This window comes from Hippocampus bargibanti, linkage group LG04 (assembly GCF_051943395.1).
Source record: "Hippocampus bargibanti isolate YZ-2025 linkage group LG04, ASM5194339v1, whole genome shotgun sequence".
Lineage (NCBI taxonomy): Eukaryota > Metazoa > Chordata > Actinopteri > Syngnathiformes > Syngnathidae > Hippocampus > Hippocampus bargibanti.
Genome location: NC_142737.1, coordinates 21,424,169 through 21,451,872, shown reverse-complemented (window position 1 = coordinate 21,451,872; position 27,704 = coordinate 21,424,169). Strand labels below are relative to the sequence as shown.

General features: G+C 44.4%; 1 protein-coding gene across 2 annotated transcripts in view; it reads left to right on the top strand.

The window, feature by feature from the left end:
* Window positions 1–9,168: 9,168 nt before the first annotated feature.
* igsf9b (immunoglobulin superfamily, member 9b) overlaps window positions 9,169–27,704 on the top strand; it is a 32,669-nt gene continuing 14,133 nt past the window's right edge. For both annotated transcript variants that reach the window (XM_088994690.1, XM_088994689.1), the window contains exons 1-3: window positions 9,169–9,550; window positions 14,621–14,716; window positions 19,343–19,549. In XM_088994690.1, coding sequence (XP_088850816.1) covers window positions 14,656–14,716; window positions 19,343–19,549 — 268 coding nt within the window. In that variant the 5' untranslated portion in view covers window positions 9,169–9,550; window positions 14,621–14,655. The remainder of the gene's footprint in view (window positions 9,551–14,620; window positions 14,717–19,342; window positions 19,550–27,704) is intronic.

The following is a 27,704-nucleotide window of genomic DNA, read 5'->3' as shown; positions in this document are numbered from 1 at the left end:
CGGTGCGCACCGCAGCTTTAAGCTTTAATGTCTTTCAATTCCTTGATCTCCTTGATGTGCGTCTCACCCTGACGCATATCACACGCTTGAAAATGGTATAAAAGCAGCTGTCGTGGGACAGGGAGATTCAGACTCATCTCGGACTCAGACCCAGACAGACGCACCGCTCGCAGAGACCTGCTCAGCATCGCACGGAGTTTCACAGCACGACTTGCTCGACTCTACGCCACGATCAAGCTCTGCGCATCATCTGCCTGGAAGATCTGACAACGAACCTACTTACAAATAAAGAGAAACATCAAACTCTTTATGCTCACGGACTACTTGTGGACATTGCTAACCGTCGTTTGATCGCTCCTTCCCTTTTATCTTCACCATTGCCGATGTTCCTCACCCCATCCTTGGCGCGAACTTCCTGCACAGGTTTGATCTGTCCGTCAACATCCGCAGGAAGAGGTTGACTGATGAGACGACCGGCCTGTCCGTGCATGGTAGGACGGGCAACCCTGCGCTTCTTCATCTCTCGCATGTACCATGTTCTCCATTTCTCACGCTCCTTCGACGATTCCCCGACCTGACCAACCCGTCGGACGACTCTACCTGCTCCCGACGTTGTTCACCACATTGTGACCACTGGTCCCGCGAAGTTTCAACGTTTTCGCCGCCTTGCCCCGGCAAAACAACGGATTGCTGAAGCCGAATTCAACCACATGCTTCAGCTTGGTATTATCCGTCCATCGGACAGCAAATGGGCCTCCCCGCTGCACATGGTCCCCAAGGCGAAGGCAGGCGACTGGCGTCCCTGCGGTGACTTCCGAGCACTGAATTTCGTCACAGTTCCTGACCGCTATCCTCTTCCTCACATCCACGACTGTGTTTCATTCCTCCACGGACAAACGGTGTTCTCCACCATCGATCTGGTGAGAGCCTACCACCAGATCCCTGTCGCGAAAGAGGATGTTTCGAAGACGGCCGTCACCACCCCATTTGGCTCGTTTAAGTTCCTCTGCATGCCATTTGGCCTGCGGAACGCCGCGCAGACTTTTCAACGCTTCATCGACTCGGTCCTGCGCGGCCTTGACTTCTGTTGTGCCTACATCGATGACATCCTCATCGCCAGCAACTCCCAAGACGAGCACCCGCAGCACCTGGAAACGGTTTTCAAGCGTCTGGACGAGCATGGTCTGGTCGTCAACTCCGACAAGTGCATTTTTGGCCAATCCATGGTCAAGTTCCTTGGTCACCTAGTCGATGGCAAAGGAGTACGCCCTCTACCCGGCAAGGTGCAGGCCATCCATGACTTTCCCACACCCAGGACGGTAACCCAATTACAACGATTCCTCGGGATGGTAAACTTCTACCGACGCTTCATCCCGAACTGTGCTGAGGTTGCCCTGCCACTAAACTCGCTGACTGGCAACAGGAAGAAGCACGTTCCCGTCGACCTCTCCTCCGAGCAATTGAAGGCTTTTCAACGGCTGAAGGATCTCGTGGCTGATGCAACACTCCTAGCCCACCCAAGCCCCGATGGTCAGTTGTCTCTCATGGTTGACGCCTCCACGGTTGCAATCGGTGCGGTTCTCCACGACGGCCTCAATGGTGACTGTCGACCCATCGCTTTTTTCTCCAAGGCCCTCCAGCTGGCCGAACGCCGATACTCCACCTTTGGCCGGGAACTTCTTGGTGTCTATCTCAGCGTGAAGCACTTCCGGCACTTCATCGAGGGTGGACGCGTCATCATCTATACCGACCACAAGCCACTCCTCTCCGCCATCCCCTCGGCGTCGACAAAGTACCTGGAGCGAGAAGTTAGGCACTTGGACTACCTCTCGCAATTTGACCTTGAGTTTCGCCACGTCCAGGGGGCTCAGAACGAGGTCGCAGATGCCCTTTCTCGAGTTGAGATCAACGCGATCCAGTTTCCCGACGGTCTTGACTACGATGAGATGGCAGCAGCTCAGGTACGAGAAGGTCTGGCCGACCATGCCACCGATTCCAACATCATCGCTGTCCCTCTACATAACTCTGGCTGCACAATCCTGTGTGTCCAGTCCAACGGCGTCCCTCGACCACTGGTTCCCGACTCTTTCCGGCGAAAGGTGTTCGACTCTCTGCACAGTCTTTCTCATCCTGGAATTCGTGGCACGACCAAGATGCTGGCGAAAAGGTTTTCCTGGAAGAGACTGCAAAGAGACGTGCGAGACTGGGTGCGCGGCTGTCTACGGTGTCAACGCTCAAAGGTCCAGCGCCACACGAAGTCACCCATGGGAATTTTTGACACGCCAGATGCCCGGTTCAGTCACGTCCATATAGATCTTGTCGGACCCCTTTCCCCCTCCCGTGGCTTTCGGTACTTGTTGACTTGCGTTGACCGCTTCACCCGATGGGGCGAAGCCCTTCCCTTGTCCGACTGCGGGTCCGAAGCTGTTGTCGGTGCTTTCCTCCAACATTGGGTCGCCCGCTTTGGGTCACCGAAGACCATCACCACCGATCGTGGAGCCCAGTTCGAGTCTGCACTATTTGGCAAGCTGTGCAATTTTCTGGGATGTCAATGGAACCGGACGACTGCCTATCACCCAGCTGCGAACGGCATGGTGGAACGCCTCCATCGTCAACTGAAGGCCTCCCTAATGTCTGCCGACAATGCCGAACACTGGGTGGATAACCTGCCTCTGGTGTTGTTGGGCATCCGCTCCACGCTAAAGCCCGACATCAACTCGACTCCAGCGGAGCTGGTATATGGCACCAGTTTACGCCTGCCTGGTGAGCTGCTCAACCCGACCGACCCTACGACTGCTGACGTCAATGATCTGCTCACCCGCCTCCGGCAGTTTGCGCTGGCTCTGCGGCCCCAGTCACCGCGAACATCGTACCAGTCGACGCACGTTGATCCCGCACTCCTAACATGTACGCATGCCTTCCTGCGGTGTGATCGGGTGCGTAAGCCCCTCCAGCCCCCTTATGATGGCCCGTATCCCGTCCTCTCCCGCGGTGAGAAGACGTTCCGGATTCAAATCAACGGCCGCGAGGATACAGTCTCCATCGACCGACTCAAACCGGCAGTCGTAGAGCACACGTTGCCGTGCTCCCGAACATCGACGTCGGCCACCCCACCAACGACGTCCCCCGTGTCCGGTGATCGACCTTCTTCGTGCCTGGCCTCTTCGTGTGGCCGAATGACCCGGAGCGGCAGACGTGTGCATTTCCCAGAACGTCTCGCCTCCTACCGGCTCTTCTGAGTGCGTCCAGCTCGTTTTTTCCTGCGTCGATTTCCCCGACTTCGGATCCAGGAGGGGAGCCCTGTGGCGTCACCGGTGCGCACCGCAGCTTTAAGCTTTAATGTCTTTCAATTTCTTGATCTCCTTGATGTGCGTCTCACCCTGACGCATATCACAGGCTTGACAATGGTATAAAAGCAGCTGTCGTGGGACAGGGAGATTCAGACTCATCTCGGACTCAGACCCAGACAGACGCACCGCTCGCAGAGACCTGCTCAGCATCGCACGGAGTTTCACAGCACGACTTGCTCGACTCTACGCCACGATCAAGCTCTGCGCATCATCTGCCTGGAAGATCTGACAACGAACCTACTTACAAATAAAGAGAAACATCAAACTCTTTATGCTCACGGACTACTTGTGGACATTGCTAACCGTCGTTTGATTGACGCCATATCGATGAGAAGGTTTCTTCAGCCGTCATCTGTACAATTTTGAATTTTGGATAGGAGGCGAAACGTCCAAAACCTTCAAAATTGTACAGATGACGGCTGAAGAAACCTTCTCATCGATGGACCACTGCTGTACGACTGAGAGCTTACACAGACGACGTTGACGCCATATCGTTCGAGACTTTCCCGTGTGAGGCTGGGGTGCTCGGACCATTAATACAGACACATTATTTAACGTCAGGTAACGTTTACGAACGTCTGCTGACCGATTTCCCGTCGTTAACTGCCCCCGCCTTTTCCCATTCCGATACAAAACACGGGGTTGAGCATTTCATCCCCACGGTCGGCCCGCCAGTATTTGGCCGCGCTCGTCGCCTCGACGCGGCAAAATTGGCAATGGGGAAAGGGGAGTTTGCGACGATGGAGCGCTTGGGCATGGTGAGGCGTTCCAACAGCCCGTGGGCCTCACCATTACACATGGTGCCCAAAAGTGACGGTTCTTTGCGGCCGTGCGGTGATTTTCGTCGGCTTAATAACATAACCACACCTGACCGTGACCCCATCCCGCACATTCAAGATTTTTCCGCACGTTTGGCCGGCGCCGTGATCTTTTCTAAAGTAGATCTAGTTCGCGGTTATCACCAGGTGCCTGTACAAGCAGAGGATGTGCCAAAAACTGCTGTAATTACCCCATTTGGATTTCTCCGCATGCCTTTTAGCCTGAAGGGGGCGGCACAGACCTTTCAAAGACTGATGGACTCAGTCTTGCTGGGCCTTGATTTTGTATTTGTCTATCCAGACGACATCCTTGTGGCCAGCCCTTCACGTCGCACTTAACTAAGGTTTTCAAGCGTCTTGATTCACACGGCCTTATCGTTGACCCTGTGAAGTGCCAATTTGATCTGTCCAAGATCGATTTCTTGGGGCACCGTATTTCTCCACAGGGCGCCATCCCCTTACCCGCCAAAGTGCAGGCAGTGGTGGATTTCCCCAGCCCGACCACAGTTAAGGCTCTGCAGGAGTTTTTGGGCATGATCAATTTTGACAACCGGTTTCTTCCTTACGCAGCCAACCTCCTACAACCCCTCTACGGCACCTTGAGAAAAAAAGAAACCCCGTCGAGTGGGCCCTGCAACGAGCACAGTCCTTTCAACGAGCCAAGGAAGCTCCCGCGGGTGCAACTCTTCTGGTCCACCCAATCTCAACTGCACAGGTGGCCTTGACTACCGATGCGTCTGATGTTACCGTAGGGGCTGTGGTCGAGCAGCTTGTTAAGAACGAATGGCAGCCCGTTGCATTTTTCATTCGGAAGGTGCAAGATAACGAACGCAAGTATAGTGTTTTCGACAGAGAGTTGTTAGCACTCTATCTTGCAACGCGCCATTTTCGTTTCCTCCTCCAGGGGCGCCGGTTCACCGCATATGTGGATCACAAGCCACTCACATTCGCCATGTTGCAGGTGACTGAACCGTGGTCGGCCCGACAGCAACGACATTTAGCGACCATTTCGGAATTCTCAACAGACATTCAGCACATGGCCGGCAAATGTAACCCTGTGGCCGATTGCTTGTCACGCGCGATCGTGTGTCCAGTCCAGCTCGGGGTGGATTTTTCAGAAATGGCCACCGCCCAATCTGAGGATCCGGACATCCACAAACTCAAGGCAGCAGGCACGGCCCTGAAACTTGAGGAGGTGGCATTGTGTGAAGGGGCTCCCGCTCTCCTCTGCGATGTCTCTACGGCTCGCACTCGTCCCGTGGTTCCGCAGGAGGGGCGTCGGCAAATTTTTTATTCTATTCATTCCCTCTCACACCCTGGCGTCCGGGCATTAGTCAAACTACCTGGGGCCAAGTTTGTCTGGCCTGGGTTACGAAAGGACGTCAGGAAGTGGGCAGCTGCATGCATGGCATGTCAGCGCGCCAAAGTCCACAGGCACACCTGGGCAAGCCTGGAAACTTTTCCAATTCCGGCCAGGAGATTTGACCCGTTCATGTGGATCTGGCCGGGCCCCTCCCTCCTTCGCAGGGTTGCACACATCTCCTCACGATCGTCGATCGGACCACTAGGTGGCCGGAAGCAGTTCCCCTGTCCTCCACGACCTCGGCAGATATACCCCGCGCATTTCTGTCGTCCTGCGTCGCACGTTTCGGCACGCCTTCCGATATCACTTCGGACATGGGCCCCCAGTTTGTGTCCGAGCTCTGGTCGGCCATGGCGCAGTCCTTCGGTGTGCAGGTCCACCGCACTATGGCCTACCACCCGCAGGCTAACGGGATGTGTGAACGTTTCCACCGGTTACTTAAGGCCGCGCTACAGGCCGCGCTATCGGACGGTAACTGGGTCGACCAGCTTCTGTGGGTCCTGCTCGGGTTACGTTTGGCCCCAAAAGAAGACCTTAACGCCGCTCCGGCAGAGTTAGTGCTCGGCCAGCCGCTCCGCGTCCCTGGTGAATTTCTACCTGAAGCTTCGGGTGCACCTTCTTTCCCCTATTTGCCAGGAGGGCCCCTAACTCCAGCACCATTTCACCTCTGTGTCCCCAGTATTTGTTCCGTCGGCTCTTAGGTCAGCCCGGTTTGTCTTTGTGCGTCACGATGCCTACCGCTCTCCCCTCCAGGCGCCGTACGATGGCCCGTTTAGAGTGCTCGAACACGGTGAAAAGACTTTTGTGGGTGTTCTGGGGGGGCTGTGTGGCGGGCACTAGGACCAGGCATCTCACCCAGCAGGTGCACGGGAGGGGGCGGGTGCATGTGACATGTATTTCACTGCATTTTCTGTTTGAAGTAGATCCACTTGTTAGCCGTTCGAATAAACACGTCTCCACATTCAGTCGTTTTGTGCTCCTTCCTCAACAGCTACAATATTTTTTATTGTTTTTTTTTACTCAGCATGAGATTAGGTTTAGGCTGTATGATAGTCGTCTGATTGGCACGTCCACTTCATGGTGCAGAGGTGCCTGGTTTCATTCTGGCTCTGGCCTTCCTGTGTGGAGTTTGCATGTTCTCGTTTGCATGTTCTCGTTTTTTTTTCCCGGGTACTCCAGCTTTTGCTCACATTCTCCAAAAACAAAAACAAAAAAGAACGCATGACAGGTTAATGGACCACGCTAAATAGGCCTTAGATGTGATTACAAGCATAAATGGTTGTTCGTCTACGTGTGCCCTGCAAATGACGGGCAACCAGTTCATGGTGTAACCTGCCTTCTATCCAAAGACAGCTCAGATAGGTCCTGCACGTCCTCGACCCTCATTGGGATAAGCGGATTGCAAAATTGATGGAAATTAGCTGTGGTAGGATAAGTAAATACTTATCTACTGTACTTTAGTAGATTTTTCAGCTCATCTCTTTTAGGCTTTGCACTTTAACTCCCAGCATTTGAAAACCGTTAACTATCATTTCAATTGCTTTGTCAAAATACCCTTCATTACTTTGGATGGCCAACCATGGCAACATGATGGGGGAAATGCATTTACTGTGTATTCTATTTGAGTAATTAGAATATTGAAGACAGAAAAAAAATACTGGAATTTGAAAATAGGAAGCATTTATGACAATGACGCAGCAGATATGGAGATGGACAATATTCCTCTTTCTACTGCCTTACTTAAAATGTTTTTGATGTCTGCTACATGGATGGTTGTTGGTAAATCTGTTGTTTTGTGCCAGCCTAAAAACTGAGCTCCCGGGGTTGAAAATGGCTAATCAGAAAAACATATTTTCAGTGACGTGCGGTGAGGTTCATGGCTGGTGAGGCACTGACGTCATCACAGTCAGATTTACAAACACATGAACTCTATAGAGTGGCTTATTCACCATTTGATTGGCAACAGTTAATGTGTTTTGTTTAACATGTTATGTCCACATTCTTTATATAAACTGTAGCATAGAAAAAAAAATATTCTCGTGTTACCTTTACTTATAAATGAAGTCCATGTGCCGCTCCTTCTGAAGAAAGGCAGCTATACATTCTTTGTAGAAGCCTTCCTTATCTTCAGTTTTATAAGTATCTCTATTTCTTTCAATTTAGATATGTAATCCTCCATTCTGAAAATAAGGCCAAGCAACACGAAAAAATGACTGCATGGTTGCACTTAACTTGCGAACTGTTTACTGTAGCTTGCTCTCACTAATTCTATTATTCTGCAGCCAAGGAGGCGCAAGAAGAATCTGTAATGACCAGGGCCCCCTGTCATGAGGCAGGAGAACTGTGTGCCTCACATGTGCACACAGTTTTGATAAAAATAAAATAAAATAAACACTGTAGTACAGTGTTTATAATGTAAAGTGACTCTACATTGTATACACCAGCTAAACTGCAGACATTTAGTTCATATACTAAAAGTGTTTGAACATTTTAATAACGATATGCAGAGGGACAGCAATGCGGTCTCACTGCAGAGCAAACCAGCACAGTTTGCATAGTCATTGCGCAATCCATGGTGAGGCTCAGCCAGCTGCTGCCTCACCCCTTGTCTCCACTTAGTATTTGAACGGTAAATGAAAATTTGGCGATTTTGAAAATTTGGCGATTTTGAAAATTTGGCGATTTTGAAGAAAAAAAATCCAAAAATGGTGAAGTTAAATGGAAAAGAACGTTTAAGTACAAATCACTAAATAAATATTGTCGTGCAGTCCCCTGACTGCACGTTACTGTATACCAGGGGTCGGGAACCTATGGCTCGCGAGCCATATATGGCTCTTTTGATGATTGCATATGGCTCGCCGATAAAACTATATACATATTCTCGTTTTTTTTTTTTTTTCATTTTTTGTCAATGTCTGTTGTGATTGTAAAAACATATTTTAAAGGATTTTAATGCCTTCTAGTGGTTGTTCAGCCAACGTGCCACAAAAACATGTTTGCTTCAATCTAACAATCGGCCTACTGACCTACTAACATCATGATGAAATGTTATTTGCTAATTTCAACAGCATACAATCACGGGTACAAGGCTGACAAGAAAGGGCTCTAAGAACATGGAACTTATTTCTTTTTTCTTTTGTTGAAGGTGGGGTAGATTTTTCAAATATATACGTTACATATACGTAGTACATGTTGGGAAGGCCGGGCTGCACTGAGAATTTTGGGCCTTTTGGTTTACTGTCTTTGGTTCGTCCAAACGAGGACTCGTTCTGACAAAAGTAAATGGGGTTTTCGTGTGAGGCGCCTAAATAGACTCTTCGTGAAGCACAAATTGACTAACTGCTAGTGGCGGAAAATGTATAAATTAGTCTTCAACATAAAATGTATTTGGAGTAAAGACTCGACACAATATTAATGTAATTTACATACAGCACATTTGAATTATTCCAAAAATTCGTAGTATATAATAACATCAATACTTATATGATAAGCATGTCCTATCATCGCAGACCTTTGTAAAAAGAAATGCATACTCAAGATTATTTTGGAATTTTGAACCGGAAGTGTAATTTTATTCAATGGACTTCGAGTGCAATTTGCTAGGGCGCTCTGTTGGGAGGGACTCAGAGTATCAACATCGGGTTTTGGCAAAAACTGCTGGTGTGTTTGTCTCCTGATGAAGTGAGCGGCCATCTGAAGTGAAGGTGCATTGTATGGTGAATCTTCCTCTCAGAATTTGTATTTTAGATTCTCAGTTATCTGAACTACTTCCAGCCACACTGAATGTAGAGTCCCGCAACAGACGCGCAATAAGTTTGAATGGAATTTAAACTGCCTGGAATTTCAATCCTTGGGAAATTTATCAAAATGAGCGATTACGTTTTTTGAAAATGTGACGACAATTGCTAAGGTCCTTGGAATAGTTTGTCAAAGTGATAAAATAAATGAAGTTGATCCGCGAGAAGATTCTAAACATCCATGGATTGAAATGTTAAAGTTCCAGAAGTGCCTCAAGCAAGGTAAGATCATCAATATGCACGTCGCGTCCACTGCAGCCATTCATTTTATAGTAAACGTAAAAAAAACACATATAACCTGAATATGTGACATCATTTGTATATCGCATGTTTGTATCTCAACGGTAGCTTTGTCGCACAATTGTGACACGTGTATGCCACTATAATGTAGCTTTGTTTGTTTTCTACAGTTATTATTAATATACATATAATCATGCTCATCATTTGTTTTCCTTTCTGAAATCTAGCATAAATGTTCACATTGTATACTTTTTTATGTTAATGATTGTTAATCTTGTGACGCACTAGTAATCTCCAATAATTTCAATTTGAAATACTGTACAACGGCTGTGTTTTTGACACCTCCATAGTGACCACGTTGCTTAATTGTGTTGAAAACGTGAGAAACAAGAAAAAGGGGAATTGTGTTTCATTGGTCCATTTTTCCAGTTGACTGAGTCAGACAAAAGATGCGGCTGTTTTGATTTACAGGTCTGAATGGGTGGTGGCAACGACCACTGACCTGCACAATGGATTGTAGGGGTGCAGATGTAAAGCCTTGTTACTTGCTGTCTTTTTCACACGGACCTTAGTCATTTATCTACTGCAGCACAGTTTGACTTTATGGTTCAGTTATTACACAGAACACTCATGAATCAACCCCCCCCCCATCCCCAAACCAATCCAGACACACATTGCCAGTGTAGATGTGGAATGTGCTACAGAGATCATTCCAAACGCCTGTAATCCTTTGTGTTGTACCACAGGATTTGATTGCAGTGGGGTGTGTTTGGGTGTGTGGGTGGGAGGGGAGGGACATCTGACTGCAATACCCAATATATTATTCTTGGGTTATCACTGTTGGTGACACGATCCACTGAAAGAATAGGGACGCAGCATGCAAAGGCGCTGTACTCTTCTGGTATATTAAATCATTGTAATCTCTTTATGGCCAGCAAGATGTCAAAACTGGTGAATGCTTCTGTCTCACAGTTCTGACGTTTGAAATCTTTTCTTTGGCTAACTTGTGTGCTGTTGTCATGTTCTTCCTGTGCTTGCTCAGATCTTGTCCAGGAAAATATTGTATACGTGTTAATTAAGGACTCTATGGTGTGTGAACATGAGTATGAATGGTTAGTTTGTAACTTCGAATAGGCTGGCAAGTGGCAAACAGTCTATAGTGTACCCTGTGATCCCAATGACAAGCAAGATAGAAACTTAATGTGTGGATGTTAGGCACAACACTTCATTATCTTAGAAATGTCCTTGTGTAGATCCAGATTTTTTACTCTCAGTTCTCCCGATCAAGTCTGTAAAGTAGCTTAATGAGACTGAGCTGATCCCTGGGGTTCGGGAGCAGGTGGGACAGGGAGTTACGAGTGGTGGCATTCCCTACTCTGGGATCTACAACAAAAAAACATAGTCTGAATGATTTGTGTGATTTGTGTGTATATTTTCTAGGACTGTAAACTCAATTTCTGCCATTGTACTTGATGTTAAAAACTTTAAATTGTTGACTGTTTTTCATTCATTCACTCAACATTCATCATTTAGCGGCAGAAAACGGATGGACATTCAGCTATTTCTCATTAGCCGTTATTGATGGACCCTTTGGCTTCACTGTGTTAATCCATAAACAGCATGCTTTCCCGCTCACGAGACCAGGGAGCAACTCATGTGCCCACCACAAGTTCATTTCCTTTTGTGCAAGAAAAAAGTCAATAGAGTTACTAAAGTGGGTTGTTGTGCCAGGGTGCAGAACCCAGTGATTGATTGTTGAATGAGCTTGTCCAACTAGTTCTGGCTGGAGTTTTATTTACACTTAAATAATAAGGGGACTCAAATTTTAAATTTTCACTGTTGATTTTTGGCTGTTTTCATTTAGAGATTTTTTTCAATTCTGATTCAGCTGATGGAATCTGGCACAGTCAGACAATTCTGGAACTTTAAACGTCTGCTTGGGTGACAGTTCTTAAAGTTGGGGTTTGGGAAGTAAAGGTGTGACTTCAACATTTTTTTTTTTTTTTTTTTTTTTTTTTTTTTGGGGGGGGGGGGGGGGGGTTCACAAAAGAGCAGATCTTGCATCTGTACTGCAGTCAAAAAGACTAGGAAGACGAATGGTGTGCTGTGAATGCAAAGGAGAAAGTCAGCCGAGGAGGAAATATGGCAAGTTGTGAGACCATTGAGTCCTGATCATTTTTACTTTTCCATCCATTTTCGCTTACTCCTCATTAGGGTCGCGCGGGGTGCTGGAGCCTATCTCAGCTGTCTTCGGGCACGAGGCGGGGACACACCCTGAATCGCACATAAAGACGTACAACAGTCACTCTCACACTCACAACTAGGGACAATTTAGAGTGGTCAATCTGCCTGCCATCCATGTTTTTGGAGTGTGGGAGGACTCACGTCTGCCAGCACGTCTGTCTCTCGTCTGCCTTTAGCACAAAGTCATCTTGACTGAACTCCAGCTGCCCATCACCTTAAAGCCAAAATGGAACTGTATAGTGCCACTTAGCAGTTTTTTTTGACGACGATACTAGTGCAGCGTGTCTACCGGAAACAAATTCCTTGTGTGTTCTACATACTTGGCAATAATGATGATTCTGATTCTGATTCTGATTAAACAGGATGGGTGAAAATAGAAGGACTAATCATTTTGAGAGTGATTGCCCATACACCTAAAACGACATACGACACAACAGAATACTTTCATTTCTTTTATTAAAATACACCCATGTTAATGACTTTGTGTTGTAAATAATAAATGTAAATGATATGTTTCAGTGATATATTGCTTGGGTTGCATCTGTGTGGGATTCTTTTGTGCAATTGTGAGAGGGTTTACTGAAATGACACTTGCATTTCCTCACTAAGGGTGGTTGATTAAAACTGGCATCTCTGTCAGGATTAACAAGGATTAACAGAGTACTGTATTGCTACTTCTGATCATGCCTGTTACTGTCACTAACATCAATCATGGGCGTGCCCCTCCTGCCCTAATATGTAGAGGTTGAGAGGCCGTGGACAGTTTTGATTACTCAGTAGCAGTAACCCATTGCTATTAATAATATAAAAAAAAATACATTTAATTTCTAAGCACCTTTCAAAACTCTCAAGGACACTATACAGTCACAGGATTGTATTTGACTGTTTGCATTATTCATTTCATGAGTTTAGTCATGTGTTATAAGGCTATGGAGAGGCAAAGTCCATCAGCGGTTATGTGTACAAAAATCATTGTCCTCGAGTGCATTACTTTATTTAAAGTCATTATTATTCATTCATTCCTTAATTTGTGGTCCCTATTTTTTCAACCGGATTTTTGATTAATGCACTTTGTAAACAGCATTGGTTGTTTTAAATACAGTTGAGTGCATAGTTAATGCTCCTCCATTGCATTGATTTCCAGCCAGAGTGCCACGGGACACTGCTGGGCCGTGAGAGCAGAAGGGTTGCCCTGGGAAAATTATTATTTCTTAATCACACAGATACTGTATCTGTGTTCATCCATCTATCTATGTCAGGGATGTACAGTAGCATGCAGAACAGGCAATTGCTTTTCCTTTTGAGGGCAAACCCATTGGCATTCATTCAACTAAATAATTTATAACTTCAGCTTTTTGTTCCATGAAGTAGTCTAAAGATTCCCACTGAATCTGTCAATTTATCTGTAAATAAAGACAAGATCAGTATTATGTAAATATTAATACTTTTGTGAAATTTTTGTTCGAGAGTATGAGATGAATAACGTTTGGAAAATACTTCTCTGGAAAGTTGATAGTCAGGATAAAGTGACATTCGACATGAAAAATCTGGCATCTGCATAGGCTTAACAACCAGGGTTACTTGCAACATATCAATTAAATCACGTTCATATAATTCTGCAAAAATGAGTATTTTGTGACTGAAATCAGCGTCCTTGATTGAGCTCAACATTTCATCTCTAATTCGATTAGACGATGAACACTAAGACCCAAGGGTAGGATTACAGTGCTCGAGGTGCTACAAATGTACCATCCAGAAGGCTAAGTCATGACTCGATCCAAAGCAATTTGTGTCAGTGAAATCCAGTGTAACATGGGAGCACCGTTAGCACGTGTTGTTGGTATATCAGTTGTTTGTATTATGTTTGTACTTTGGGATGTATTTACGTTGGGTTTCAAGCTGTTTGTGGTACCAAAAGGTCCATAAATGCATTTGTCGGTTTGAATTAGAGAAAAAGAACACAGAGTCGTTCGCGCTTTCATCGTGTGATCCTTTCAAATGCAGATGCAGAGGAAACAGCAAAATTGCCTCTTTTTACTTTTGCACCTGCCTGCATGTTCCAATAACAAGACCTGTCCGGATTGGATTGGATTGGATTGGCCTTTATTAGTCTCACAGTGGAGAAATTTACATTTTTACAAGTTACAAGTGAGAATGATCATCTCTAACACATTCATGGAGTTCGGTAACTGTTTAGAAAAGGTAAAAATGTGTTCATGATGGTGTGTTATTTAGCTTCTTAAAAAAGACATTGAAATTATCTGATTGGTTTTATTCCAGCACCAATATCGGATAGTCTCCTAATCTTTGTTTTGAATCTATGATTCTGTGTAAAATGTCAAAAAAAATATTTATTTATTTATTTATTTATGGTACGTATTTGTTTGTTTGTTGATTTGTTTACTTGCTAATTAATTGTCTAGTCCTGGACTTGGAAGTTTTACTCACCTTTCAGTAAATTGCATCTGTTAGCTGTCTAGTTTCAAGTGAATTGTTGAGAGTAATATTGGAATTTAGTACAGCCAATTTTGAGGACTTTAACTACTTTCAAAGAAGAAAGTTTCTTATTTTAAAAGACTGCAGAATTTTTAGAGTGAAACACAAGATATATATTTTTTTCTTTAAGATATCTGTAAAACTGACTGGAAACATTGGTAGGAGTGACTGGAAATGTATTTTACTTAATCCAACCACAAGCCAGATGTACAATTTTTGTTCCAGCAGTCTTGGCAAGTTATGACCAAATAATTCGTTTGACTGATTCCTTTTTTTTTTAAATGGCTGTGAATGATGTGTCCTGTTTCTTAGGTCAAAAGATGTGTGAAGCAGCGTGACGGACGGCCATGGGACTGGAGAGACGGTGGCTTCAGGCGATCCCCACCACTGTAGCCATCTTTCTGCTAAGTGCGTATAATAAAACATGATGGATTTCACGCTTACACACAAAAAGTTGAACATATTTTGCAATGTTCATTTCTGTTGTTCAAGGATTCATGAAATCAGTACCGTATTTTCTGGTTTCCAGAGTATAAGGGGTGCCTTCAATGAATTAATAAACTTGTTCAAATATCCATCCATGTACGCATTTTCCAGACCACATTATCCTCATTAGGGTTGCGAGGGATGCCGGAGCCTATCCCAGCCATCTTTGGGCAATCGAGACAAACAACCAGTCACTATCACACTCACACCTGGGAACAATTTAGAATGTTCAATCAGCCTGCCATGCATGTTTTTTGGGAATGTGGGAGGTAACTGGAGGACCCAGAGAAAACCCATGCGGGCCCGGGGAGAACATGCAAACTCTACACTGGGAGGCCTGTCCGTGTCTTCAACTCACAACCTCTGCAGTGTGAAGCCGGCGTGCTGACCACTTGAGTAACGGGCCAGCAGTTTTCCAAATATAATATAGAAATATATCAACGTTTCCAGATCCAGGTAACATCCGATTTACGACCGGTGCGAGTTACGACCACCCGTACTTAGGACCACGACTGCCAGACCCCCTTTTTTTTCCTAGGGCTGGGACCGTTACAATGGCAGCCCGGCAACGCTGTTGAGATCTTCAGCGTGTTTGCGATGCATTTGGTCGAATAAAAACTCCAAATGGCCCTTCTTGTTTAGATTGAACAAGTAGGATGTTTATTTGCTGGAGCACAGAGAGCAACCGCTTCTCTCAGCATTGTATAAGAACTATTTTTTATCGCTGTCAAAGAACAATTGTGGCTGCATTGCCTGATCCGCTCAACATTCAGCATGCCTCATTTATCTTAACAGAGAATATTACAGCATTACACAAAATGAGGATACAAAATAACTGTTTCTTCACAAACGCGTACAACAATTTTGGCCAGCCACTGCGTGATGGCACCGGCGGGGCGGAGTGTCCACTGAGGCGGGTGGGCGTCGGTGCTCGGGTCCCCCGACGCCAGCCAGGGCGAAAGCTGAGGCGAGTCGGCCGTCCGCGCGCGGGATTGGCGCGACGAGAACGCCGTGTCGGGCACACGCCGCCACCGCCTCTTTGAGACTTTTGAGCCTAAGTCCGAGCGTGTTTGTTGGGCGACCTCTTCTGGCTTCTCCGTTAGCAAGGAGAGCGATTTGTCAACAGCGCGCATGCGTGGGAAGCTGTGCGTATTTGGGTCAGCAGAACGACACAGTAACAAAAATCGATAATACGAAATATAAAATGATAAAAATGACACTACAAGTTATAAGATTTATAATTGAACTGTAAGCAGTTTGGTTTATGATAGTATTCAATAGAAAATGTTCTTCAAAAACGACAGATTGACATTGTATACTATTCTGTCATATAAACCTTGCATCGGCCATTTTGAATGCATTTCAACTCACGACCGTTTGACGTACAACCGTTTTGTCAGAACGGAACCCGGTCGTAAGTCGGATGTTACCTGTATAAGGCACACCACATTATGAGGCAGGGCTTACACATTATTTCTCCTACAGGGGGAAATGGAGTCGGTGGCTGCTGACAGTAGTTGCGAGACCAGTTGTTTATGTGTGGCAATTGCTCAATGTTACTTCACAAAAAAGGTGCAGCTGCGTATAAGGCGCAGGGTCATCTTTTGAAGAAAACCTATGCTTTTGGGTTAGCCTTATACACCGGAAAATACAGTAATTCAAACAGCTGGATTGTGCCATCTAGCCTACAACAACGACAGAAACCCAAGTACATCGTACCATAATCGACTTCATTGTAAATCGGGAACTAAGCGTATTACATTAGATTATCGGTGAAGCCCATTAAGTCCGTTTTAAGCACACTTGAAAATAAGAAGAGCCTCATTTCAACTGGAAGCTTTCCGAATTGAAGATGAAGAATTTATCATTTCTATGAGTGTCAATGATAAAACAAAGCCTTCTCTAGCTCTTTCCACCACTAGTTTTGCTTGCACCTTGGCCTCTCAAAGCATCGCTTTGCAGTTGGCACATATTGCTGTTAAACAATCTGCACTCAGTCTACGCGGCAGGATGATGAAGAGACTGGCACAGCTCCCTCTGGTAAGAGGAAGGGTTACAGCACAGCTATTCGCTTTAATGACAGAGAATTGGGGCCAAAATGCAACTTAAATAACGTTTCTGGGTGTGGAATTAGATCAATCTGGGATTTATGCTGCTCTCAACCGCGGGCACGCTTCTTTTAGTGCGGGTGTGTGTAAGGAGGGGGTCTGGGATTGATTGTGCTGGTCCTCGAACTGTGTGTGTACCCCAGTGGGTGGCGGGAGGTCGACTGGAGGGAGCGCTGAGAGGCCTGCTGCCCTCTATCAGAGTATCACCCCCCTCCCCCTGCCCTTTAACCCCCACCGCCCTGTGGGATTAAAGTAATGACCCAGCCAGATGAGCAGTAGAGCAAACACTGGCACCCAGTAGTGCGCACGCCCATGTGAGCACATGGCAGCGAGGGAGTTTGCCAAAATGGAGAGGAGAGGCTACTCCAGGTGTCACTAATGGGATTGGGGTGTGTTTGCAGCCTTTGTCACCATAAGATCTTGTCACCAAATGGCACATGGTTGTTTTACATCCACGCTTTACATGCCCCCCGACTGTTCACAGGGAGTTCTCTGGGTGCATGTACTCACCCAAGTTCCACTTAAAAAGAATTGCTTTAACCTTTCTGTTTCAACCTCTCCTTTTGGTAAAGTTTCTCTTACTCTGAATACGTTTGAAGACCACATGAGCACAATAGAAAGCATTTCACCTTCAGGTCTGGCAGCCATTGCTCTCTTTAAAAGGCTCACAGGTAGTCTTTGGAATCGTTCCTTCATTCCCGACTTCCTAAATACTAAAATAACTAAATAGAGATTTTTATCTAGTGGGCTTGGTAGTTCATTCATTGGTCAAATAAGAAATAATTCCCCAACAGTATTTCCCTCTGTCCATCTCATCACGATAGGGTGCAGAGCTTTTAGCCGCTCTGCCCTCAAACTCTGGAACTCACAACATCCAAACTATTGATTCTCTTCCCACCTTCAAATCCCACCTATTTAAAATCACATTTGCCGTTTAGATTTATCTCCTCAGGGCGGCCCGGTAGTAGAGTGGTTAGCACACCGGCTTCACAGTGCAGAGGTTGCCGGTTCGCGTCCCGGTCCGGCCTCCCTGTGTGGAGTTTGCATGTTCTCCCCGGACCCGCGTGGGTTTTCTCCGGGTCCTCCGGTTTCCTCCCACACTCCAAAAACATGCATGGCAGGCAGATTGACCACTCCAAATTGTCCCTAGGTGTGAGTGTGAGAGTGACTTGTATGTCTTTGTGTGCCCTGCGATTGGCTGGCAACCAATTCAGGGTGTCCCCTGCCTCGTGCCCGAAGACAGCTGAGATAGGCTCCAGCAACCCCCGCGACCCTATTGAGGAATATGCGGTACGGAAAATGAGATGAGATTAATCTCCTTTTTTATTCCTAATTTTATCTATGGTTTTATTATTCTTGTGTTTATTGTTTCTTTGTTGTTTGCGACTGAAGAGTGTCCTTGACAGTTTTGAAAGGGTGTTATAAATAAAATGTATTATTACAATTTGCGTGTGTTGTTAATAAGGCCATTGCCCTGACACATGTCATATCGACTGACATCAGCGAGTACGCCTTCCCTTATAAATATTGTATAAGAAATAAATATGTTACGATACCATTCTAAAGTTTAAAGATTATTGTGATTTAGAAAATGGGTAAAAACAAAACATTTAGTGCCTGTCTATGTTTTGATGTGTTTCTTTATAATTTAGCAACAATGACTCAAGGATTTTCTTTCAAGAGTCAAACAATCCCCCGGCAATTGAAAATAACTTTTCTGTTCGCCACAATGAACCCTTGGGTGTATTGTTTTTACAAATGAGCATTCTATTTCATTACTTTTAAGGGCACTCACCACACACTGAACGAGCAACACTAAAAAACCAGAACTCACTCAATTGAATGGTAACGTTGATCAGAATTGATTCCAAATCCAGCAATTCTTTTAACTCATTCACAAATTTATTTGCGAATTGAAAATATGAAGTAGAGCTCCATTCCCAAATGTGTTCGGGTTTTGTTTTTTCTCGTTTGGGTGCCGATAAAGCGCTGACCATGGCCTCTGGCTATGTTTTTCCTTCCACGAGGGGGCAGCATTTCACTTTTTTTCCATGTTAGCGCTTTGTTCCAGCTTCAGCTGTTGTTAAAGCGCTATATAAACCAACCAATGTATGTATTGCATTGTATTTTGGACAGCCACCCTCATTTCAAGCTTATATAACTCCAGTCCTATATAATTTAGAAATTAACTATTTTTTCTGATGAAAGAAGAGAGTCTAATGTTTCTTACGCTACATTGGATGTTTATATAGTCCGAAAACTCAATATTCTGTGGGTCCTGGAATTTGAGTGACAATGACAAAAACCCTGGCACTGGAGTGGACACGTTTTTGCACGTCTGGCAATAAATGGGTTCAAGCGGCTCACAGACATTTTGTATCCCTTTTTTTCAGAATGAACCCATTTGCTTTATCTCTGTCATTTGTCCTTGTCCTTGCAGGTGCATCTCAAGGTTTGCCATCGGTTGTCCGTGGCAGAGAGGGAGGTTCTGCTGAGCTGGGTTGTAGTCTCACTCCAAAATCTCACGACGCCACCAGCCCAAACCTCTTCCCTTTACATGTGGTGGAGTGGGTGCGGCTTGGTTACAACGTTCCGATCCTTATCAAATTTGGAGTGTATGCTCCTCGAGTTCATCCCACATACAAGGGTAAGAGTTGTTAAATTGCATTCTCATTCAGCAAACAAAGAATGTCTGACTTTCAAAGCAGTGAATCTTGCCCCTAACTGGTAATTTCTAAACTTTTGACGTTGGCCTTGAGAACTTTCCCCAATAGTTTGGCTTTTATTTTCCACACACGCAAACACTTTTACAACTACAGCAGGTCTTCGGATTTGCTGTCTGCCATAATAGCACAAGCAGTGGGAAAGGGGGGGGGGGGCTACGTTCAAATGGGGGCAGCTAGGGGGTGGGGTGGGCTATGCAAGCACTAAGGGGGAGGGTATAAAAAGCAATGCGCATAGTGGGATTAAGTGCAGGTGGGGGTTCGGCGGTCCAGTGACAGTGTTTTTATTAGTATGCAGAGGGGTGACCCACTAAGAGATTGTGAGTGGAGCAGGAAGGATGAAGCACGGCAAATAATGGGAGTTTTCATGCTGGAGCGACATAATCCTGTCATTGTCTACCTCTGAACAAAAGACAGAGAGGGGTATCACCACCTCCCTTTGCGTTACAAAAACCGCAAGGACCACTAGGACACCCAAAATCCCTTACTGTCCCAACTACGTCATGAAACTGTGCTGGGTTGCTCACCTTTATATGTACTGCATCCATCTTGGAAACACAATTTCAGCCAGGAATAAAAACCCTCGGGGTATTGTAAAGTGCACCTTGGTGGAATTTATTCACCCTGCATTGATTATTTGTAGGGTCAGCTACAAACTGGCTGCTTCAACTGAGCAATTGGGCTACATGTGTTATGCATGTTAGGCCACGAACCGTTCTTTTGTTTTTAGGCACTCATCTGATTTTGTTGCAGCCCAAACAGACTACAGAACATTCTCGGGTGCTGTTTGGGATATCCTGGTGTTTTGGCACAGCCATCCCGTTTGTGTTGTTATCTGTGTTGAGCATTACCCCCCATCTGTGTCAGATCCTTATGTCTCCCCCCCACTGGAAGCAGATGGCAGCATGTGAAGCGTGTCAGCGTTGCTGCTCTAATGTATCTTCCCCTCAAATTACAGTGCCGTGGGTTTTATGACTGTTGACTTCAGGACATTTTCAAGAACATGTTCTCTTCTCCTCTGAGATCAGAAACTTAAAACGGCATCTTACTAATCGTTTCAATTATAAACTCCTGAAATATAATCATAAACTTAGGATCTCTTTGGAGTTCAGATGTGGAGTCATACAAAGTGCTATCTTGGCAGTTAAGTCATGCTATGGCGCCAGACTAGACTGCATAGAATGTTGTGGGCCACCTTTGGTAAACACAATGCATATATATATATGCAGAAAAAGACTGGAGCGCTTTGTCAAGCGGGCCAGTTCTGTCGTGGGCTGCTCGCTGGACTCTCTTGAGGAGGTGGGCAACAGACGGACGCTAGCTAAACTAAAAGCTATGACGGACAGCCCCTCCCACCCCCTCCTGCCCATCCTGACAGCTCTGGGTAGCTCCTTTAGCCAGAGACTATTACACCCGCGCTGCAAGAAGGAGAGGTACCGCCGCTCGTTCCTACCGACTGCTGTCAGGCTTCACAATTCCCAATGATCACATGTGAAAAAAAAAAAAAAAAAAAAAAACTGGACACTTGTAAATATGGGTTGTTGCAATATATCTAAATGCATCTCTTGATTCTGCACTATGTACAGTCTTGTTTATAGAACGGTTTTTGCACATCTACATTTGCACAGTATACAGTTGACATTTTTATTTTGTTATGCTTAGAATATCTTGTTTTCTATCCTTTCACTCCCACCCCAACCCCATCCCTCTTCAATTGCTGCTGTGGACTGCAAATTTCCCCATTGCGGGACGAATAAAGGTATTCTGATTCTGATTCTGATTCTGATTCTGATATATATATATAGCAGGAGTCTCAAACTCGCGGCCCCCTCAAGAATATTTTGCGGCCCGCCTTGATATGAAAAGATATATGAAATGATTAATGTTAGTGCGGCCCGCGTGATTGATATGAATGAAACTTGTGTGTGGAGCTGAACAAGTAGGCAATAGAAGCCATGTTTTGGACAGTTCATGTTCAATATTTTATTTATGTTAAAAAAGTTACAGGTTAAAGAACTGTGAATACAGACGTTTGAAACTTTATTATAATAATTAGTTTTCCTGTGGTTTTTTCAGTCGTCTGTATCTGCCTTATGATATTATAATCATTTGATTTATTTATTGCTGGTTAATTTATTTTTTATTCATTTTCCCAGTCATCATTTAATTCATTTTTTTGTATGTTAAAATATATATATATATATATATATATATATATATATATATATATATATATATATATATATATATATATATATATATATATATAGTAAAGTCTCGTTATATCGATATTCAAGGGAGTCCGAAAAAATATCGATATAACCGGGACTATCGATATATCCGACCCTGTTTGCATGTAATTTTCTCCGTGTGTGCATAGAAATAGTATCGATATAACCGGGACTATCGATATATCCGATATCGATATAACGAGACTTTACTGTGTATATATATATATATATATATATATATATATATATATATATATATATATATATATATATATATATATATATATATATATATATCAGGGGTCTCAAACTCGCGGCCCCCGAAAGAATGCCGTTCCTAGCAGTGCGCTTTTCTGGACCGAGATATCTGATGTTGTTCCCGGGATCTGTTGCAACCACTCGTCTAGTTTGGGGATCACTGCCCCGAGTGCTCCGACCACCACAGGCACGACTGTCACCTTTACCTTCCAGGCTCTCTCCAGCTCCTCTCTGAGCCCTTGGTATATATATATATATATATATATATAAACTCAACTTACAAACACCATATCTTACAAACTATTCATCTTAAGTACGTCAAGTTTATGAAAATTAAACCTTATAATAAGCACTATTTTCATAATACACATCCACCACGGCTGGCGGAGTGGCGGAAGCACACGACTGAACAGCGCCCCAGCCGGCCTACCTTACACCCCCTTTCACTGAGTGCACACGTCGATCGCCTACTTGGAGCTTTTTGCTGATATTTTTACTAGGATGGGACTGAAAAAAAACACCACAGGCTCGTGTTCAGCCCAAGAAGACACAAAATAAAATCACCGTCGCTGAGAAGAAGGAGATAATTGAAAAACACGAACGAGGTGTGCGTTTGTGTGATTTAGTGGCCGAGCACGGCTATGCTAAGCTATTTTATGCGAGAAAGCATGGCTAATTCACGCCGATATCGCCATGCGCCAACCTGGAAGTTCGCCGCTTATTGATGATTTTAAAACCAGTAACGGATAGTTCGAGAACATCTGAGGGCGAGGAGGAGAAGGCAGTGTTGGCAAAGTGGAATGATGTGCAGGCTTTTACTGAACAGTTCCATCCAGAAAAGACTGGCTATGACAATCATCAACATGATGAACGATAATGTGATGCCTCAGCTTCGTAAGACCTTACAAGTCAGAAAGCAACAGGTGTCAATTAAGAGGTTTTTAATCAGCAAAAATGATGAGGAGTCTCCAAAGAAAAAAGAAGAGAAGCCACACCAGAGGTTAAGTTACCAACAGTCCTTATGGAAGGTGACTCTCCTTCCATAAGCCATCAACGACCATCAAAAGGGTAAATAAAATTTTATTTTACAGCACAGTTTATTTCTTTAATTACAGCCCTCATGTAATTTGCCTCTCTTTGTGACTTTATGATACAATGCAGTGTATTTCTTTCATTACAATACAATAGCACATTTATTATACATAGAATAAGGTATGTTGTGTGTAGCGATGAGAAGGTTTCTTCAGCCGTCATCTGTACAAAAGTGAAGGTTTCGGACGTTCCGCCTCCTATCCAAGAGGCTTCGTCAGCGAACTAAAGTCTGACTGGTCGTATCGGCCCCATTTATATATCCCTAATGTCCAGACATGGTGGCGCCGGACACAGCTATGATAGGTCCCTACTCTCAGGTTGGGGGGGCAGAGGACCTTCTCATCGATGGACCACTCCTGTACGACTGAGAGCTTACACAGACGTATGTTGTGTGTAGTTTTAAGGCTTATTTAGTTAAAAACTATATTTTATGGAAACCCGGGAACGGATTATTCCCATTTTAATGGTTTCCTATGGGAATGTTTTTTTAGATACACAGTTTTTGCCTTACACACTCTGTCTGGGAACCAATTAAGTTCGTAAGTTGAGGTCTCACTGTATATAATATCAGCTATTTGACAAGACTTCAGAATGGCATCCTTCCTTTGACTCTCTTAAGACATTAGTCTTCGTTGTCTGCTTGAAGTGAATCCGAAGGGTATTAGTATCCCACAGCTCTCTCATTTTTCACATTCAGTCATGCCCTGCAGGCCTGAACATTAGTGAACACATAACAGAGGAAACAGCAAGGGCAACTTTATCCTGACATGCTATTATAGTCTGTCTGAGCTGAATTTATTTGAAAAAAAAAAGTGTGGCAGGGGTGGGGGTTGGGGCTCCGTTCGTGTCATGTAGGTTTACTGTTGCAAGGAGAGATTAAATGGCTCCCGTGTGTTGAGGAAGGAAAATCATCAGAGACGGTGAGCAGGACAGTTTGACCTGAGGCCCGGGCAACAATGGGCAAACCCCCAAGTCTCTGTAGCCCTTCATTATACTTGTAGTGGTTCCTTCAAGCATGGGAGAGGTTCAGGCATTTTTGCTTGCATACTCACAAGCAAACACATGCACATTCTCACCCATACACACACTCACACCGCGGTAATTTTCAGATGAGAGGGGAAAGAAATAATTTGATCAATTAATTGCAGACACCACTGATTTTTTTTGATCGCCTGACAGCACTAGTAGGAAGCTTAGTGTATATTTTTATTTGTGACTGATGGATACTCAGATTTATTCTACCCCCTGCCATCTAATGGAAGATTACTTTTAAGTGTTATGGTTGTCATGATATTGCTGGCATAGATGCAACAAAGATGTATTTGTGATTAATAATTTTCTGAAGTTAAGTGGAATTGTTTTCTATGGCACTCAATGGTCTCCCTGGGCACACTAATGTGCCACGACACCTTGGTTGGCCGTGCCGAGTATGTAAATTGCCATACGAACGTTTTCGTGCTTCGGACTGTACCGTGACTGTAAAGTGTACTTGAGAGTTTTGAAAGGCGTTTAGAAAGAGGAGTCCACGTGACTTATAGCAATTTTCTTGTAGCTTTTGCTTTATTGAATAAAACAAACGTTTGATTTGGAAAACAATCTTTTTTTTTTCTTGAAGAAGTTGGCCACGCGGGCCGAGACGTTTTGAAAGTTGTACGCCCAACGTAAAAGTTGTACGCCCCGGGCCTCCGGGCAGACGTTCTTTCAAACACTGCAATACATATCGATTTTTATCGCGGTTTCACAGCAGCTGCAGCTATAACAAAGCGCTTAACAAAACAGTTACCATCAAGTAAAATAATAAACACAACACATAACCTCATCACAGTCTTAGCGCAGCAGCTTCAAGTACATCCAGGATCATCATTTATATAGCTTACTTGCTGGAAGTTTTCAACTTGTTCATTTGAGATGTATTTTAAAACACGGCAGCATCGTACATCCACTTTCGATACCAAAATTTCCTTGAAGGTTGTTGGGCCCTGGAGACTGTCCAAGATGACTTTGGGTGAAAGGCTGACAAAACCATTGTTTTTCTTTAAGATTATCTTAGTTGGCCGTGCGCTGGCATCCTTTTGTCTGCTGTTTTGCCGTGGTTAATGGTGTTTCACATGGACATATTCCGTTCACTTCTGCATTCACTTCAACCTAGTGAATTTTAGATTTTAGATGTTCTGAAAGGTATTGTGATTGTAATCCATGGAAAATCAACCAAGGCATCCGTTTACTCATTTGCTTAAGATGCTCACAGGCTTGTATTGTTGGTTGGGCACCTTGAGAGTACCAAATATGTCATAAATATTTTAAAACACGGCAGCATCGTACATCCACTTTCGATACCAAAATTTCCTTGAAGGTTGTTGGGCCCTGGAGACTGTCCAAGATGACTTTGGGTGAAAGGCAGACAAAACCATCGACCATGGAGATCATTCACACTTGCATTTGCACTGTTATTATATGTTAATACACTGTCAGTGACTGAAATGATTACTGTTTACCTCAGACAAGAAAACAAGAAACCCAACAGGGGAAAACGGAAAGCGTAAGCAAAATCTCAGGCAAGCATCTGCATGTCATGCTTGAAAGGCTCGCCTATTTGCCGTTTGAGTGCTCAGGCCAAAGCAATAAAATATTTGATGCTGTCTCGTGGAATCTTGGCATTGTTGTTTTTAAGTTTATTGTTGGTTGCTGTATTTGTCCTGTATTGTTGCAAGTCTTTGAATGCACCATGTCAAAAGTCAGAAGTATCCAAAAGTCGTTTTTGGCTGGTTATTCTTTGTCACTGGTGTTTCAGACCCCTCTAAATAAATCATTCCAAATTCATCGGTAATATGATCCTCCCTTTGTAATTGCTTTGTTGCCAAATTGTGACAGTGGTCGGAAATTACGAACCTATTTTAAGAGAGTTGGTGGATCATTTATTTGCCAAGTTGTACACTTCATTGTATGGCACATTCCTTACCCTGCAGCTGTGATAATGACAATTTGTTGTACAATGTCAAAATCCATGAATAATAATCTCCTACCTAAAAAGGTTTATAAATATGGATAATTGCCTCAAGGTGGCAAACATGTACACTGTGAGCAAAATACCACAGCATCATAGCAAAGCATGGCTTTTGTCAAAATGAAGCTCTTGAAATTATTTCACCATCATTTTCTGATAATGAGATGCCACAGTATGGCACCAAATAAATGTATTTTTCTTTAGCCTGAGCTCAAAGATAGAAAATATGTGAATTTCTCAGCAAATCCCCCGTGCTACTAGAAGAACCTGTACATACCCCAACTGTGATTATCATAGATTATGTCCTGTTTAATAAGAAGCTGCTCTGGAGGTAGAATGCTGTTCTATACATTTTACCGATAATTCAAAACACACATTTTCCCCAGATTGAAATAAACATACTAATTCTGGGGTGGCCTGGTCGTTGAATGGTTAGCATGTGCACTTCACAGTGCAGAGGTTGTGAGTTCAAGACATGGTCTGGCCTACCTGTGTGGAGTTTGCACGGGAAACTCGTGAAATTGGCCCACATTATCCAGCAACAACCTGTTTTTTTTTCCTGCTACAACCTTTGATGTAAGTTGTGTTCTTTGGCTTCAGGCACGAGGCAAGTTACTCCGTGCCTTTTGTTGGTCGCCGATCACATTCCGGATGAGGAGCATACATCAAAGTCATGGAAGTTATAATGTAAGGATAATAAATATTCTGTAATCATGTCAGAGTGTCAGTGCTTGTGGTGAAGCTGGGCACGTGAGGCGAGTGTGCTTAATGGCGCACTAGTTAACAGCGCTGGACAGAGTGAGAGCGGCAGAGTTAACTGTAATCTATATCACGACAAAGAGCTATTCATAAGAGGCTTAAACTGATTAGGGGGACGGGAGGATTGAAGAGGGAAATTTGGGGGAACGCGAGTGATTGAGGTGGGGGGCGTCAGAAGCACGGGGCCAGATCCCAGACTTATGATTGTATTCAACTCAAAACATATCCCACAATGCACCTCTTCCCCCGCTCTCTTACACACATACGGATGGACAAAGAAAAGCAGCACTGATGCTATTTCAAACGGAATAATCTTTCTTCCTCTGTTACCATAGTGTATCTCATGTCATTATCTCATCGGAATCAGAATCAGAAAACGTGTATTCGTCCCACATGGTTGTGAATGTGTTTTTCTGGAAAAGGCTGAGACCAGTTTGCATTTTATTTTTACTTGTTGGCACTTTTTGGACCTCCCAAAGCAATGGAGCGTTTGTTTTACACAACAGTGACAACAGCGTGTCGTGCACATGTTCGATAAATTCACAAATAAAATAGTGAGGAATTTATTGCTCAGTTATGCAACTTTTTCTCCCACCTGTAGAATACGCTGTGCAAGTTTGAGTTGAGCTATGTAGTAGATGTGCATACAGCACCAGTGAACAGGCACCTCCATTATCCCACTTGGATGCACTGACCTGTTGGAACAATTGTTTTTTGGTTTAAGGATGGGTGGAC